General features: G+C 54.7%; 1 protein-coding gene across 9 annotated transcripts in view; it reads left to right on the top strand.

The window, feature by feature from the left end:
* Positions 1-16,331, top strand: part of Scn5a (sodium voltage-gated channel alpha subunit 5) — a 97,677-nt gene that overhangs the window by 32,247 nt on the left and 49,099 nt on the right. For 5 of the 9 annotated variants that reach the window (XM_076577349.1, XM_076577344.1, XM_076577346.1 and 2 more), the window contains exons 6-12: positions 3,577-3,668; positions 7,042-7,272; positions 8,970-9,033; positions 10,053-10,194; positions 10,627-10,824; positions 11,857-12,036; positions 12,500-12,853. In XM_076577349.1, the coding sequence (XP_076433464.1) occupies positions 3,577-3,668; positions 7,042-7,272; positions 8,970-9,033; positions 10,053-10,194; positions 10,627-10,824; positions 11,857-12,036; positions 12,500-12,853 (1,261 nt within the window). Of the gene's footprint in view, positions 1-3,356; positions 3,449-3,576; positions 3,669-7,041; positions 7,273-8,969; positions 9,034-10,052; positions 10,195-10,626; positions 10,825-11,856; positions 12,037-12,499; positions 12,854-16,331 lie in introns of all 9 variants that reach the window. The other 4 variants (XM_076577350.1, XM_076577348.1, XM_076577345.1 and 1 more) reach the window with 1 other exon arrangement.

Raw genomic sequence — 16,331 nt, 5'->3', positions numbered from 1 at the left:
TCCCATGGAATTCATGGCCAACCTCTCCTTCTACTAAAAGCCGTGAAGAAAATGTGATGTGCTTCCTAATGAACCCAGCCGCATGTGCCAAAAACAGTCATGACGGGGGAGCTGGACCCTCACCACAGCCACACCTGTGCCAAAAACAGTCATGACGGGGGAGCTGGACCCTCACCACAGCCACACCTGTGCCAAAACCAGGCACAACCGGGGAGCCAGACTTGATTCTTGGAAATCTGGGCATCTAGAGAAGTAGCCGGTCCGCTTCTGCCAGGACCGCATGGACTGCTGGAAGCTCTCTGTCACTAATCAAACCTGTCCCACAGCTTTGATTGATGTCCACTCTGCCTCCTGAAAGCCAACTAGTTCCCACCTGTGAGATACAGACTGTGTGAACTGAGTCCACAGGATGATCAAAGGTGTCCTGGTGGTGCAAAAGCTGAATGACGTGAAACTCAACATCCAACCCCCCCTTTTACCTTGGGGGAAACTGAGGCTCAGAGAGAACCCACCTACCCATAATGATAGAGTCAGCAGCTGTTCTAGGACTGAAAGTCGGTGTCCCAGCTCCTTGCCAGGGATGGATTGGAGAGGTCCCTCCCCAGCTCACTCTCCTTACCAGGTTTCCCTCTGACACCCCATCCAGTTTAGAAGCGGGTGCAGGGGTGCTGGGAACCTCGTCAGGCTCAGGTCACAGTCCAACATCCGGGGATTTTCATGCCCCCCCCCAAGCTGGGCATTACCTGCCAGTTAACAGCCTCCCACCTTCTGGGGTTGTTATGGAAACCAAACCTGGAGGGAAGGAGGGAGGGCACAGAGGAGGGGGCCAGTCGCCACAGGAGCTAACAGCGTGGGCTCCACTGTCTTAGGATAGGGTGGGGCAGGAAGAAGGCCAGCATGTGCCGTTCCCTGGAGTTTCTCAGCCCCCAGACAGCCTCCTGTGTGCTGGGGCTGGTATGACAGTGCAGAATTCACACCCACCACCCTCTGCTCTTCTGTGTCCCGAGCTGCCTACCGTTGGCCAGCCACTCAGCTAGCCAAGAGGTAGATTGGCCTAGGGGAGAGTTTTGCCCACCCTTTACCCTCTCCTCGCTACTTAGGAGGCTGGCTGTCTGCTCTGAAAGGGCCTCCTTTGTTCTGCCACATTTGGGAGCTCCAGGAGAGGGCTGAGTGGAAACCGGGTGTTCCTTTGGTGGGAGGTGGCCAGGTTCTATCTAAGGAGAGTACAAACAGCCAGTAGCCACCTGTCACACTGTGACCCCAGGCACCTGCCTCACTCAGCTCAGGTTCCTCCGTCGAGACTTCCTCTAACCCCAGGCTGTGTTCCAGCCAAGTATCACCGGCATTTATGTCTCATTTCCAGCCGTATCATGGGGGCGAGCCTCCCGGGGGACATAGCTGTGCCCCCCCATGCTCTGCAGCCTGTCCGTGTCACCTGGGGGGTCCTGGCTCCTTTGCACTCAGCACTCACTGCCCGACAGGCAGCCCTGTCTTCCTGGATCCTTGATCCCTGAGACATCAGCGGACAAACCGGGCCTTTCAGGGATAGGAGGGATAAAGCAAGATGGCCGGCCCCTCTCTTTCTTATACACTAGCTCTGCTTCCTCCCTGTAACCAGGAGACAAGGCCCAGGAGACCAGCGATGGGGGTTGGTTTCTTGAACATCTGAGCCATGTCTTCCATGGAATGGCAACATCAGCAATGTTTCAGGCTCAACTTCACAGCCCTGTGACAGTCTAGACAGAGACAAGGGAAGGGAAACTGGGGACAGAGGTCTGGGGGATCTGAGCCATCCAGGAGAAGGGAGGAACTCTAAGGATATAAAAGGGATAGCTTGTGTCAAATTAGACATCACGTGGGCCAGAATGAGAGAGGTGATTTCTGCTTCCCAGTGGATGATGGAATGTTTGTGGCTGCTGCATTGGAATTTGTAAACTGAAACCAGTCTAGAGAACGGAATGGACACCATGCCACAGAAAAGACCTTGGGTAGCCAGAAGAAGGAAGGCATTGAGAATAATATGTGTCTAAGAAGGGAGCAGACACATCCACAGGACCCTGTGACGATGGATGGATCCCAAGAGTGAACAGAGCTAGACCAAGCTGGAGTCTTACCTGTAGACACCAACAGCTCCAGGAGAGATTCTGAAGTGTGGATTCTGCAAGTCTAGACCCTCACCAAGCACTGCAGGGCTGGTGACCTGACCTGACACCACCCAGACACCTGGCTAGACACACTTGGTTAAACATCAGACACCCTGAGTTTGACATCCTTTGTTAAACATCAGACACTTTCAGTTAAATGTCAGATGTCCTGGATGTGAGGCCTTTGGTTAAATATCACAGGTCATTTGTCACTGTCCCTATGGCCTTGGTCACATACTGTGCATTCACCTCTCCAATATCTCTGTGGTCATGTGACCTGCCCAGTTCATGCATGGCCTCATGTTCTGATTGGGCAGATCCCTGCCTTATGCAGACAGGTGCCTCCTGTGCCTCTGGAGGTCAGAGATAGACCACTGTCCAGGTTCAAGATGGGAGTCTCATAGCCATCCCGCCCTGCCAAGCACCCCTCAGACCATACAGGACAGAGCCTACGGAGACAGCCTCCCTTCCCTCTTCTGAAACACCTCCATCTCAGGAATGGTTCCCCCAGGAATCCTCATGCCGTTTCTTGTAACATCGCAATCCCTGATCATTCCCTGCACAGAGAGATCTATCCAGTGGCCTCAACCAGGACTTCAGAGTCAGCCAAGTAACGGTGATGACAGATGTTAGAAGGTGCCAAGAAGCACTAGTGAGACCAGAAGCCTACACACTCCCAGCATTGCCTTCTGGGACCATTTCCCTCTACATACTAATGTATCCCCAGCCTCAGACCTAGTCCTGGGGTTTTATGTTCCGTCCCCAGAGTAGCTACCTTCTAGTACCTTCTAGGACCCGTCATGGAGAAAGGCATCTGGGAGCTTGCTGTGCACATCTTTAAGACTCCTGGGCTGAAATCATGTGTCAAGAGGAAAGGCTAGGGGAGGACCCAAATCTGCCACCTCACCCCACAGTGGGACGGGCGGGGGGGGGGGGGGGGGGACGACACACGACTGCAGGAGAGGGGGAGGGGTGGACCCTGCAGGAGGAGGGGGAGGGAGGGGTGGGCATGTTGCAGGAGGAGGGGGAGGGGAGGGCACACTGCAGGAAGAGGGGGAGGGAGGGGTGGGCCCTGCAGGAGGAGGGGAAGGAGGGGCGGACCCTGCAGGAAGAGGGGGAGGGGAGGGGTGGGCACACTGCAGGGGGAGGGGGAGGGGAGGGCACACTGCTCTCTGCTTCGTAACTCGCCGTAACTGTGGTTTGGTCCCACAGGTATGTATCAGAAAATATAAAGCTAGGCAATTTGTCGGCTCTTCGAACTTTCAGAGTCCTGAGAGCTCTGAAAACTATTTCGGTCATTCCAGGTAAGAGCAGGGTTGCCTACCAACCTCAGCCACAAGTGACTCTCTCTTTGTCTCCCACCTCTCTTCCTGTGACTGTGTCTCCTCTTGTGTGCTGTCACTGTGTCCTGTGTGAATCTCCCTTGTTACAGATACACAACTGAATTTGTGGACCTGGGCAATGTCTCTGCCTTACGCACCTTCCGAGTCCTCCGGGCCCTGAAAACTATATCAGTCATTTCAGGTGAAAAAATCAGGTTAAACGCCAAGGCTAGAGGGACATGCCTGGGCCTTTCCAGCTACCTGGGAGCCATGGCTGCCCCCTGGAAGGCCCTTCAGATGTGCCTGTCACCAGAATACCTTTCCCAGAGGTCGGGGCAGTGGGAGAATCCCCCTGGAACTTCAGAATGGGCTCTGGGCTGTCCACCCCAGCCAAGCCCCACTCTCAGACACCAGGAGCCCAGAACAAGATGTGACTGATCCCCAGTTCTTCCCAAAATACTAATTGTTTCTCCAAACTGAACCCAGCTGCTTTCCTAGTGAAAAGCCGGGACAGGCATTACGAGAAGCCGGAAAGGATCGTGTCTGAGGGACTCGGCACACCACGAGCAGTCTTTTGTGACTGAGTGCCAGATCCCAGCCTAACGTGACCCATGGAAGCCTCGGCCCCCATCTTGTGACACAAAGTGTACTCTGTGGACAGGCATCATCGGGCCTTGGCGTCTACCAGCCCTCGGCGCATGGCGCAGTAGAGGTTTAGCGCACAGTGCATGGTAGCCTCGGGAAGAAATCCTCCTCGACAGATGTTGGCAACTATCCCCGGCATATCTAAGCCTAGACAGCGTCAGCAGTCACTGGTCCACTTGCCCACGCGGGAAAGTGCCCAGAAGCCCGTTCGTGTGCAGAGTGGGTGCCCACTCACCGTGACCCTTAGAGCCTCTCCCCTCCCCCCATTTAGTTCACTCTCCCCAGGTTAGCATGAGCGAAAACCGTTTTTATGGACTTGTTCTGGAGGAGCAGTGACCAGAGCCTAGGAGTCCCCGTGAACACTCTGTCCTCAGAGTAGCCGAGGAGGTGGCTCATGGGTGACGCCTTACTGCACATCCTTGAGGGCCTGAGCTCAGACCCCCAGAAGCCACATTTAAAAAGCTGGTCATGGTGGCATGTGCCTGTGATCTCAGGCTGGGGGGCGAGGTCGGTGGATCCTGGGGACTCACCAGCCGCCAGTCTAGCAGAAACGGTGAGCTTTAGGTTCCATAAGAGACTGTCACAAAAATAAGGTGTGGTGCGGTGGAGGAGGGCGCCAGACTGCCCCTACATCGTAGGTGCCTCAGAATGGAGCTCCCTGGACCAGTGATTGCCTCTACTCCTAGAGGACAGTGTTGGTGACTTCAGTGCTACCCTCGAGGCATGAGAAGCCCAGCTCTGAATTCACATCAGAAAACCAGAGCCCCCTGGTCATGGTAATTTTATGAGCATAACTCCTGACCATCTTGTATTTAGTCTATGTCTCCAAATGTGTCTCCTGGGCTCTGAACCCACTTAGTATGTGAACAGGAAGGACCACATCTTCCCAATGTCTGCACTAGTGTCCCCAACCCTGCCATGACTGGGCAACCCCCCAGGGACTCCCGTGAAAGCAAATGTCACCAGCTGAGTGTAGGTCTGCAGTCTCGGCTGTGTGGGAGACTGAGACAGGAGACAGGGCCTGCCTTAGCTATGGAATGAGTTCAAGGCCAGACTAGGACCTTGTCTCAAAATTTTAAAATAAATGAAAGAACTGAGGACACATGGGGCTGGAGAGATGGCTCAGCAGTTAAGAGCACTGGCTGCTTTTCCAGAGGTTCTGAGTTCAACTCCCAGCAACCACATGGTGGCTCACAACCATCTATAGTTTAAAAAAGAAGAAGAATTGGGGATACAGATAGGTATAGAAGGTTTGCTTAGGGCATCCAAGACCCCGGAGTTCAATTCCCTATTACTACAGAAAGACATAAGGTAAAGAGAAATATTAACAAGTCTTCTGAAGCCTCCAGCAGCTAAGCGAGGCAGCACAAAGCAGTCCCCAAAGTGGCCGTAGAAAGTGGTGTTTTGCAACCTGACGGGATGCTGCCTACAGAAAGGGTCCCCAGGGCTGCGTCCTAAAGAACCTCAGAGTTCCCTGGGCCTCTGTCTCATCTCGAAACCCAGGAGTGAAGTCAAAGCGGCCCGACTCCAAACTCCTGCAGCGGGTTTGAAACCGTTCTTGACATAAGTGAACTGTGTCTTTGTTAGGAGGGAAGGTTTTAAGGGGTGGATGACCTTTCCTGCTTTGCCAGCCTTGAATAGATTATTCGGGGCCCAAGATCCTTTAGCCTGACTGTTGAGGTACAGTCCAAGGTGGGCATCCAAGCGATAACCACCATCCCTGTCATGTACCCCTGAAATGAAGCCGTCTCCAAGTTAGAGGGCCAGACCCAAACGTGTGTCTCCCAGTAGGTCCTCAGAGTTCTGAACTGTAGAGGACACGTGGATCCCTGCCCCTCCCCTGCCCACCGGGCGGTTGCCAACATGTGCCAGGATGATTTCCATAGAGTGCCGAGTGCCGGGACAGCAGTGATGGTGCCGTGGTGGCGAGGCTGTCCCCTTCCCTCTCTCACCTGCCCATCACTGCTTCTCTGTCTCTGGGCCGTGGACACAATAGTCACAGTGCTCTTAACACTTTAACAGGCTGGACCACGGATGGATGGAGCTTAACCTGAGATCTGGCCGCTTTGGGGGTGGGGGCTGGGGCCCTGCTGCTGCAGGGGTGCCCCTTGCTCCTGGCGCTCCGCTCGCACTTGCCCTAGGACATAGCCGAGGGTCAGATGGGATGTGTGCACACACGCTTCTTTGTCACCCCGCTGTATGGCGCTGGCTTCTGCAGGGAGTTGCCCTCTGCAGCTAACATACCAGCCACTCCACTTTGGGGAAATGGGGGCGATGGAGAGGACCCCAAGAGTCAGGGCAGATGAAGAAGAGAGGCGTGCCTCAACCTAGCCCCTGCCCATAACCTTCCCCAAAGATGGTTCCAAACCCAGAGCATCACCCCACCCCAGCCACTTAGGACATCACCTCACCTTGCCAAACCTTCCTCCAGAGCCCTGCATCCATCCTGTACACTAACCACTTAGCCGCAGCCAGACCCTGGCTTTCCTTCGAATCACTGAAATTCCCTGTCTCCAAGACAGCTGCCCCCAACAGTAGAGCAGGAAGACCCCCTACCAGGAGCAGCTGTGTCTACCATTTCCAGATCAAACGGAGGTCCTGCGTTGGCTCCAAATGGGTCTGGACTTCAGCCTCCTTTGCTGTGAGCTATGTTGAAAGGGCCAGACCTGGTATACCTTGGGACCAGCCAGAGTGGGGCCTTAAGACACTTTCCACACTGTTTCATATGTTGAGCTGGTGGAGACTAAAGAGTTTCAACCCCTTCTGAAAAAGCGCAGAAAGCCTCCTTCACTGCATCCCTGGCTGTGGTTGCCATCCCTGTCCCAGCCCCGTTCAGCGCAGGACTCAGGATACTCAGTGTCCTACAGGCCCAGCCTCCACCCAGAGGATTGTAGAGCAGAGTGTCTGTGGGTGACCATCTCACTTTACAGGCCTGAAGACAATTGTGGGAGCCCTGATCCAGTCTGTGAAGAAGCTGGCTGATGTGATGGTCCTCACCGTCTTCTGCCTCAGCGTCTTTGCCCTCATTGGCCTGCAGCTCTTCATGGGCAACCTGAGGCACAAGTGTGTGCGCAACTTTACTGAGCTCAATGGCACCAATGGTTCTGTGGAGTTTGACGGCCAGGTCTGGGCCTCTCTGGACCTCTACCTCAATGACCCAGGTATGGACTCAACCGTGCCTTAGGAGAGGGTGCTGGGAGACCATTAAAGCTGGGCATCTTCCACCTAGGCTTCCTGATGGGCGGGCAGGCCTCCGGGACCACCCAACCATTGCTGGGACACAAGAGCCAGCTGAAGGTCAGAAGCAGGCCCCCCGGCTATCTGGAGGGACGGTGTTTGAAGGATAGTTTATGGGGTAGGGACATGGCTCAGTCAGTCAAGTGCTTGCCACAAGCATGAAGACCTGAGTTCGAATCCCAACACCTGGATTAAAAACCACATGTGATACCGTGAACCTGTAATCCCAGCACTGAGCAGGTGGAGACAGGAGAGTCACTGAGGCTTGCTGGCCAGCCAGTCTATCCAAATCAGCAAGCTCCAGGTTCAGGGAATAGCCATGTCTCAAAAAAGTGACAAAATGAAAAACAAGGAAGACACCTGACACTCAAGAGTGCGTACACACACACACACACACACACACACACACACACACACACACACGTACGTACACACATGTACACACACACACACACACACACACACACACACACACACACACACACACACACACACACACACACACGCTCCTGTATAGTGTGGGGACAGGCTGAGTCCAGAGTGCTGGCAGTGGTGAGGAGACCAGCCTCCCTGGGCTCTTGGGAAGCTTGAGTGGCCCCACACTTGGTTAAGAGCTTTCAACTCAGTGCCCTCGCCGGTGTCCAGGCTGCCACTCCAATGTACACACCCGACGGCCCTTCAAGAAGGTTGTGACAGACTGACTTATACAGTTGTGCACATCCTTCATTTCAGCATCTCCAGGCTGCTGGGCACAGCCTCTTTCAATAAGCACCGTCTAGATCAAAGGTAGATGCTGAGGCCAGGCCAGATGCCAGGCCACAAGGACACGGAGGGCTGTCCTGAAGTTAGGGCCTCTTACATACAAGCGCTAGCACCCCACTGGAAAACAAGCAGACAGAAGACTCAGTGAGTGGATGTGGGTATGGTTCTATTGTGGCCTCGCAGACATGAGTGGCACCAGACTTCAGCATACACCAGAGTGACCTGGAAGGTTCCAGAAAGTGCAGACTACAGGCCCTGGCCTGCTCCTGAGTCAAGTGTGGCTGGCGTTGAAGAAGCTATAGCCCAACCCATTCCCAGACAGTTACTGGTCAGGCCCACACTTAGAGAAATGCTTCCCGAGACAAAGGTGGGTCGTGGTGACTGATGGGAGATGGCAGGGCAGGCGGCCTGTGCCTCACCTGGTATGGACCCAGCCCCATCGGAACATAGTGTTGCCATGGTGATCGGCAGGCATCTCTTCTACCAGTTTCTGTTGTGGCAATGGGCCACACGATGACCCAGCAGCCAGGTTGGAGCTCTGCCCAGACTCTTGCCTCCTGGCTCAGGGCCTCTCTTGGCCCTGGCTACCCCCTGAGTGGTTTGGAGCAGGGTACAGAAGCTGCCTCTCGGGACAGCTGAGCCTGCCCAGGGCTTCCTGTGTTTTCAGGAGTGGCAGTGAGTGGGCAGGATGAGAGAGAAGCAGGGCCACTGAGTCCTGGCCCAGCATAGGGATGAGGACAAGGACAGTGGCAGACGGGGGTCGGAAAGTGACTGGCAATGTCTTTCCCAGACCCCGTGTGAGGCGGGCACCCGGAGTTGGGGTCACCCGTGCCGCTCACACCCAGGTTTCTCCTTGCAGACAATTACCTGCTCAAGAATGGCACCACGGATGTGTTGCTGTGTGGGAACAGCTCTGACGCCGGGTAGGTGGCACTCTCCCCCGGCAGCTTTCGGCATCTTCCCGGCTGCTCCATCTCCGACACCCCAGCCCTAAGACAGTGACGCCCTCCCTAGTCTCCCTTCCTGAAGCTTCCGTACCCTCCCTTGCCACAGGAGGTCACTGGGAAGAGGCCAGATCTGAAGGGAGGAGCCCTAAAGAGGGGCTGGGATACGGGGGCCTCCCAGGGTACCTTGCAGTATCCGAACTAGACTCTGACTCCATCTCCGCTACTCTGCCCTCCGGGGTGAGTGTGGCCTCGGTCTAGCAGCCTGGCTCTGGTGCCTTGACATTTCCTGTCTCCAGGGACGATTTCCAGGGCTCTGTGTACATTGTAGTCTGGGACAGGGTAAGGGTTCAGAGGCTCACCACGTGAGGGGTTGCTTCTGCCGTGAGATTCTGGGGCTCATGTTTGCTGTCTCCTTCCATCATGGGAGAGATGTCTGGGTGTCTTGGTGTGAGGCACAGCTGCCCTTAGGAATATCCTGGCACTTGCCAAATTTCTCCCACCATAGTGTGTGTGTGTGTGTGTGTGTGTGTGTGTGTGTGTGTGTGTATTAAACAGGCGCTTTTCCAGATGCAACCCAGCCCAGCACTTCACCCCGTGACCCTGCCTCTGCCCACAGTCAGCCAAACCTTGCTGCTGCTCTCCTCCCTCTGGGGCTCCCCCTGTGTTCAGCTCCCCACAGACTGGACAAGCCAAGGAAGGGACTTGTGCTTCCTCCCTAGGAGGAGGCAATGGTGGCAACAGCAGCCGCCGCCGGGAAGGGTGTGTCATGTGGGCGGAAGGACCTAGATGTGGGCCTTAGAGATTCCAAGTAGGTCTAGGAGAGGGGAAGATGGCAGCCTGGCCCACCGTAAACATGGCAAGAACGAGATCATGGGGACAGACCAAGAAGCCTGGTGACAGCCTCAGAGCAGGTGGGCACAGGCTGGCCCATGGCCCAGGGAAATGAGCTAGGGCCCCTCGCAGCATGGGACAAGAGTGTCTATGTCTGGCTACAGGACATGTCCCGAGGGCTACCGGTGCCTGAAGGCAGGTGAGAACCCAGACCATGGCTACACCAGCTTCGACTCCTTCGCCTGGGCCTTCCTCGCGCTCTTCCGCCTGATGACACAGGATTGCTGGGAACGCCTATACCAGCAGGTGCCCGCGGGGGTGGCTGGGCTGGCAGCGGGATGCTGGGCATGGGCTCCAGGTCAGGCTGCACAAAGCGCTGGCCAGCGACGTCCCCGGTAGCTTTCCACTGGTGAGAGTTACAGAAGAGGTGGGGGAAGGGCTCAGTTGCAGTCCCTTTCTAGAGGATGCTCTGCTCTGTGGATGAGATTTTCCTCCACCCTGTACGGTGGAACATTCTCTTTTGATACAACATTCTCCCCATTAGGTGAGACACCCGCCTCCTTCTAAGTGGGACACTCTCCTGTGGGTTAGCACGTGACCTACTCCAGGGGGAGACATGCTTTCCTCCACCTGCAGGCTTAGGACACGGAGCCCCTGGCACAGCCAGACGGTGACTTAGAAATGCCGTGACTCAGGAGGAGCCCCAGTGAGGGTGACTTCTGGCCCTTGCTCTTCCAGACCCTGAGGTCCGCAGGGAAGATCTACATGATTTTCTTCATGCTTGTCATCTTTCTGGGCTCCTTTTACCTGGTGAACTTGATCCTGGCCGTGGTGGCCATGGCCTACGAGGAGCAAAACCAAGCCACCATTGCTGAGACGGAGGAGAAGGAGAAACGCTTCCAAGAGGCCATGGAGATGCTCAAGAAAGAGCATGAGGTGAGTAAACAGTGCCCGGAGGAACGGTGCATGCTGGGTAAGGCCAGCAGGTGGGACATAATGGGTGGAAGGCCGTACTTAACTGGGCAAGGTGGACCTGTTGGTATACACTGGGTAAAATTGTTCCCTGTGACCACATTTTCCAGGTAGTGCAAGCTGGGTGCCTTGATGGCTTCTCAGTAAATGTGGCCTCTGTGGGCACCGCACATGCCTGGTACAAGGTTCATGCCCATGGAGAGAGTTTACTCTGGTCAAGGGATTCTTTCTGATGTGCTAGTGAAAAGGCCAAGGTTGAGCCCTGGACGTTCTTCCCGGCTGCCCACATTCAGCTTCCCCTGGTAGCTGTAGGAAGCTGTTGGAAACCGCAGTGAAGGGGCCGGGAAGTGGCTCACCTGTGCAAGCACTTACCACACGAGCGTGAGGATCTGAATTCAGTCCCTGAACCCCCATCAAAAAGCAGTGTGTGGCTTGTAGCCCTATCCCTGGGGAGGTGGAGACAGGCAGGGCCCTGGGGCTCACTGGTGGCCAGCCGAGACTAAATCAATGAGTCCTGGGTCCCAATGCAAGATGTCTCAAAAATGAAGATGGATGACCCTGAGGAATGGCACCCGAGGCCCACCTCTGGCCTGTACATACACAGGTTCACTCACACAGAAAAGAACTAGGAAAAAGAGCCAGTTTGGAGGCATTTGTGTGTGCTCACTACCCCATGATCCCTCCAGTGTCCTTCTGACCAGGTGAACCTTCAGGAGATCGCCTGACATTTTATCCAGCTCTTTCCTCTGTCCACCAACACCCCTCCCTCAACTGCTCCGCACCCCTACTTAGCTGCTTACTCTCCCTTCCGGGTTCTTGATCTTTCTCAAGGCATTGTGGATCTGCCTGGGATGACTTCCATGGCATCCCCAGTATGAGTCAAGTGTGGGAGTCTCCTTAGTGATCGGGCCACCAAACCACTGAGATACATCGCTTGCCTTCAGCTCCCCTAGGATTCTCCATGATCAAAACACCCTTTCTTCCATCTTTTTCCAGGCCCTCACCATCAGGGCTGTGGATACTGTGTCCCGTAGCTCCTTGGAGATGTCCCCTTTGGCCCCAGTAACCAACCACGAGAGAAGGAGCAAGAGGAGGAAACGCCTGTCTTCCGGGACAGAGGACGGTGGGGATGACAGACTCCCCAAGTCTGACTCAGAAGATGGCCCCAGAGCACTGGTAATCCCGACGTGGTTCTGGCCCTTGCAGAGCCCATCATGGTGGGCCCTGGCGTGGTCACAGCCCCGAGCTTGGTCTCTAAGAAAGGCATCCTCGAACCCCTCCCAGCCCTTCCAGTTTCCCAAAGTCATTCTTAAAGTGGAGGAGAGCCAGGGTGGGTTCCCATGTTAACGATGCCTGCTGCCTGGAGCAAGTCAAGTTTGGGGGCCAGGCCTGGGGGCCTCGTGTGGGTCCTCTCTCTCTTGCTGCCTAGCCTCGTCCCCGCTCCAGACCCAGAGATACAGACATGAAGTGAGTAGAGACCCTGACAGTGTAGAAGGTACTCTCACCCCTCCGTTCTCAGGCCACCCGCTCCCCTGTGGCCAGCATCAGTGCTCAGGAATCTGAGCAGGGCTGACACCATGAGAGTTAGGGGACCCACAGGAGAGCCGTGTGGGTTACAGTACCCTCCCTGTACCCTCAGAATCGGCTCAGCCGGACGTCGATGAAGGCCCGCTCCAGCCGAGGGAGCATCTTCACCTTCCGAAGACGGGACCAGGGCTCCGAGGCCGACTTTGCAGATGACGAGAACAGCACTGCCGGGGAGAGTGAGAGCCACCGCACGTCGCTGCTGGTGCCCTGGCCCCTGCGCCGTCCCAGTGCCCAGGGAGCGCCCAGCCCTGGGACCCCCGCTCCTGCTCATGTCCTCAATGGCAAAAGAAACAGCACCGTGGACTGCAACGGGGTAGTTTCTTTGTTGGGGGCAGGTGACGCAGAGGCCACCTCCCCAGGGAGCCACCTCCTCCGCCCTGTGGTGCTGGAACGAGCCCCAGACACGGTGAGCCCACCCCTGGCCCAGATCTGTCGCCCAAACTGGCGATGAGTACCAGGTTCAAAACTACTCACTGAATGTTGATCAAACACCTACCGTGTGCCCCACTCCCAGAACATCTCTCCCCTCATAGTTTCTATGCCAACCAGGTAGGCAGACAAGTCGAAAGGGAGGGAGGGAGGGAAGGAAGAAGGAAAAATGTATATGTAAGCATGCATGGTGATGTAGTGATGAGCATGGAGTCACACAGTTCACACGTGATGAAGTATCAGTTCCAAGATGCCACGATAGACCTAGACCAGTGTCCCAGAGACCGTGTGCGGTATCGGGCGCCTTCTGGATGTCAGGAAGGAGCAAACTGGGCTAGATGGCAAAGGGGTACTCGGAGGATTCTAGACAGCAGTTACTCAGTAAGTAAGTAGTCATTGAGTAATACTTTACTGACTTGTAACTCAGTGCCAGCCAAGGGAGTAAGTGTTGGGAATGGGGAGCAGGCAGAGGAGAGGGGAACCCCAACACACCTGCTAGGAGGCATTTAAGTAGTGACTACAAGAAGAAGAGCTGGGTTGCCTTCTACTGCAGGGAGGGCTGGTGGCCTGAGTGGTTTGTGCCCACGCTCTCGACATTAACCTGGGTTTGGATTCCGGATTGCAGCTTACCAGCTGGGTGGCTGCTGACAAGTCTTTTTACTCATCTGCACCTCAAGGGTCTCATCTGTACAGTGGGTAAAAAATGCCCACTTTGGGACCATTGGGACTGTGGAAGTGGCTAATATGGACAGGATTAAAGGCATACAGGACATGGTTGACACTGTTAAAATGCCGTAGTACCATGCTATCAATACCAAAGTGTGTCACAGACAGCAAGATTGCCGACTGCCTGGGGGAGAGCTTGTCTGGCTTGTGGCACTGTGAGGTCAGTGTGGCTGAAAGAGGGATCGGATGTTTAGAACCGTCGTCAGCAAGGTGCTCATCACGAGAGGCCTGTCAGTGGCACACTGGAGCCCGCCCGGTTGGCCACAGGTGTTGTGCTGACCCCTGCAACTCCACAGACAGGGCCTGAACAGCCCGCTCAGGAAAGGGCTGAAGTGCGGCTCACACATGTACAGGACAGAGGACAGCAACCACTGGATGATGCGATCTGGTCAGGACGGTGGTGGTGGTTGGGGGACATGGCCTCTAGCTGTGGGACTTTATACGGTTAATCATCTGTAGCCTCAATTTCCTGCAGTGGAGATCAGATTAAACATGTACGTCAGCAGGTGGTAGGACCAAGAGAGTTGAAACAGGTCCAGGGCTTAGCCAGACCTCGCCTCATGAGCGTGTTACTCTGTGTTGTTGACGTGAGTGAGCAAAGGCTTCTGGGATGCACTGCCAAGTGTCAAGTGCTGCGTCCTGTATGAGGAAGTGAAGGAGGGGAACTTCCAGGCCCAGAGCGGCTCAGAGCCATCTGTGTCCTTCAGGGCCCATCACCTGGAGGGTGGGTATCTGGCTTCCAGGAGCCCTGAGCAGGCAGGCCAGCTCTGGAGCCCAGCCTCAGGCAGGCAGAGCTCCGCGGCCAGGAGCACTAATAGAATTTCCTAATCCCATTAGGGAGCAAATCACCTCATTGTACTGCACATGTCGGGAGGAATCCAAGTTCACACACTTCATTACCGGGAACTCTGACTTCCCCCATTCTCACTTCTGCAGGGCCCATTTGTAACTTTAAAGGGATTAGCAGGCCAAGACGGAGTCGTTTGTAAGGTTAAAGGAATTAGCAACCAAGATGGAGACATTTGAAAAGTCAAAGAGATTAGCAGGCAGAAGCCCCTGGGAGTGCCTTCCCACTCCTGGCCGGTCCCCAGCGAGCCCAGTTCTGGTCTGCAAACAGAGCCCTGCGTTGGGTACAGAGGGCCCCAGCGCATGGGGAAGCAGGAGGAGCCCTCTCTGGTTCAGCCCCGAGAGTGCCTGCCTGCCAGCTGCTGCCACCAGACAGCCCAGAGTCCTGCGGCCAGTCTCTACCTGCAAGTGGTTATTGAAGGCAACCCAGGAAAGTCCATAACGTGAACAGGGACCTGCCTGTCCCTTTCCGCTCTGCCCAGTTCCACAAGTACCAGCACTTTTTAACAGTTGGGCATATTCCCCAGATCTTTGTCTTGTTTTTACATCTAACTCTTTGTCTTGGAGATGTTCCCATGGCGTGTACCCAGGTCTGCTTCTCATTGTGGTCTCTGTCAGAGTTCAGGGTTGGGCTGTGGCCATGACTGATTTTAATAATCTTCCTATTGGCTGGTTGTTTTGTTTCAGTCTTAGGAACAGTGCCACAGTGTACATCATTTCTCTGCAGTTTTGGTGGGCATGTGAAAGTATTTATGAAGGTAGATTACAAGACAGGGATTCTCGGGACCATTTAAAAATGTGTAGATAGCAGCTGAAGAGATTATGACTGCTCTTCCAAGGGACCAGCATACCATGTGGATTCCCAGAAACCACGTGGAGGCTCACAGCTCTCTGTAACTCCAGTTGCGGGGCACCCAATGTCCTCTTCTAATGTTCATGGGCACCAGGCACCCACATGGTGCACAGGCATATACATGTGGGCAAAACACTTATACATGTAAAATAAATAATAATCATTAAAAATTAAAATTTTCTAAGTCGGTAGAGCCACACTTCCTGCAGGTGACGTGGCCTGCCACCAGCATCAACCCTGCTGTTTTTTGTGTTTCTGTGAATGTCATCCTAGAGTACGTTAGGTGTTTTTTTTTTTTTTTTTTTCAGCCTCTTTCTGCCTTTAGCTATAGAGAGCTTTAATTAAGATCATGTTTGCGTGTGCTCATATATGTGGCAGCCTCTGGCCCTGGAAGGGCCCGTATGGCATATGTACACTGAGAACACAGAAGGAGATGATGGTAGGCAAGAGGAACAAGGATCGGGGAGTTGTTAGCTGGAGCAGGGTTGGTTCTCCAAGTCCTGCGTTCGGTGTCCCATCAAGCCCTCCATCCTTGGTGACAGTGGTTAGCGTGCTCGCCTAGCGTGCACAAGCCCCGGGTTTCATCCCCAGCACAGCATGAACTAGACGTGAGGTAGACACCTGTAACCCCAGCAGCACTTGGGAGATAAGGGCAGAAGGATCAAGGAGTTCAAGGACATCCTCAGCTACGTGTCAAGTTCAAGGCCAGCCTGGGCTACATGAGACCCTGTCTCAAAAAAAAAGGGGGGGGGATAGTGAGGGTTAAACGGGTAAAGGTAATAGTTGCCAGCCTTTACGGCCTGAGCCCAGTCTCCAAGACCCACTGGCAGAAGGAACGAACTGACTCCTGCTCTTTGTCCTCCGACCGCCCTATATGCAAACACCCACACAAATAAGTCAACAAATAAATAAATAAATGCAATTTTAAAATAAAAAGAACAAAACACAAAAGCAAGACTTCCACTCTGCCTTCCTGAGTCCTCCCCAGCCTGAGCGCCCTCCCAGGCTGATGCATGTCTCCTGGTTGCTC

Source organism: Peromyscus maniculatus, chromosome 7 (genome assembly GCF_049852395.1).
Source record: "Peromyscus maniculatus bairdii isolate BWxNUB_F1_BW_parent chromosome 7, HU_Pman_BW_mat_3.1, whole genome shotgun sequence".
In the NCBI taxonomy this organism is placed as follows: domain Eukaryota; kingdom Metazoa; phylum Chordata; class Mammalia; order Rodentia; family Cricetidae; genus Peromyscus; species Peromyscus maniculatus.
Note: the sequence above shows the minus strand (reverse complement) of the source record. Positions and strands in the feature narration are given on the sequence as shown.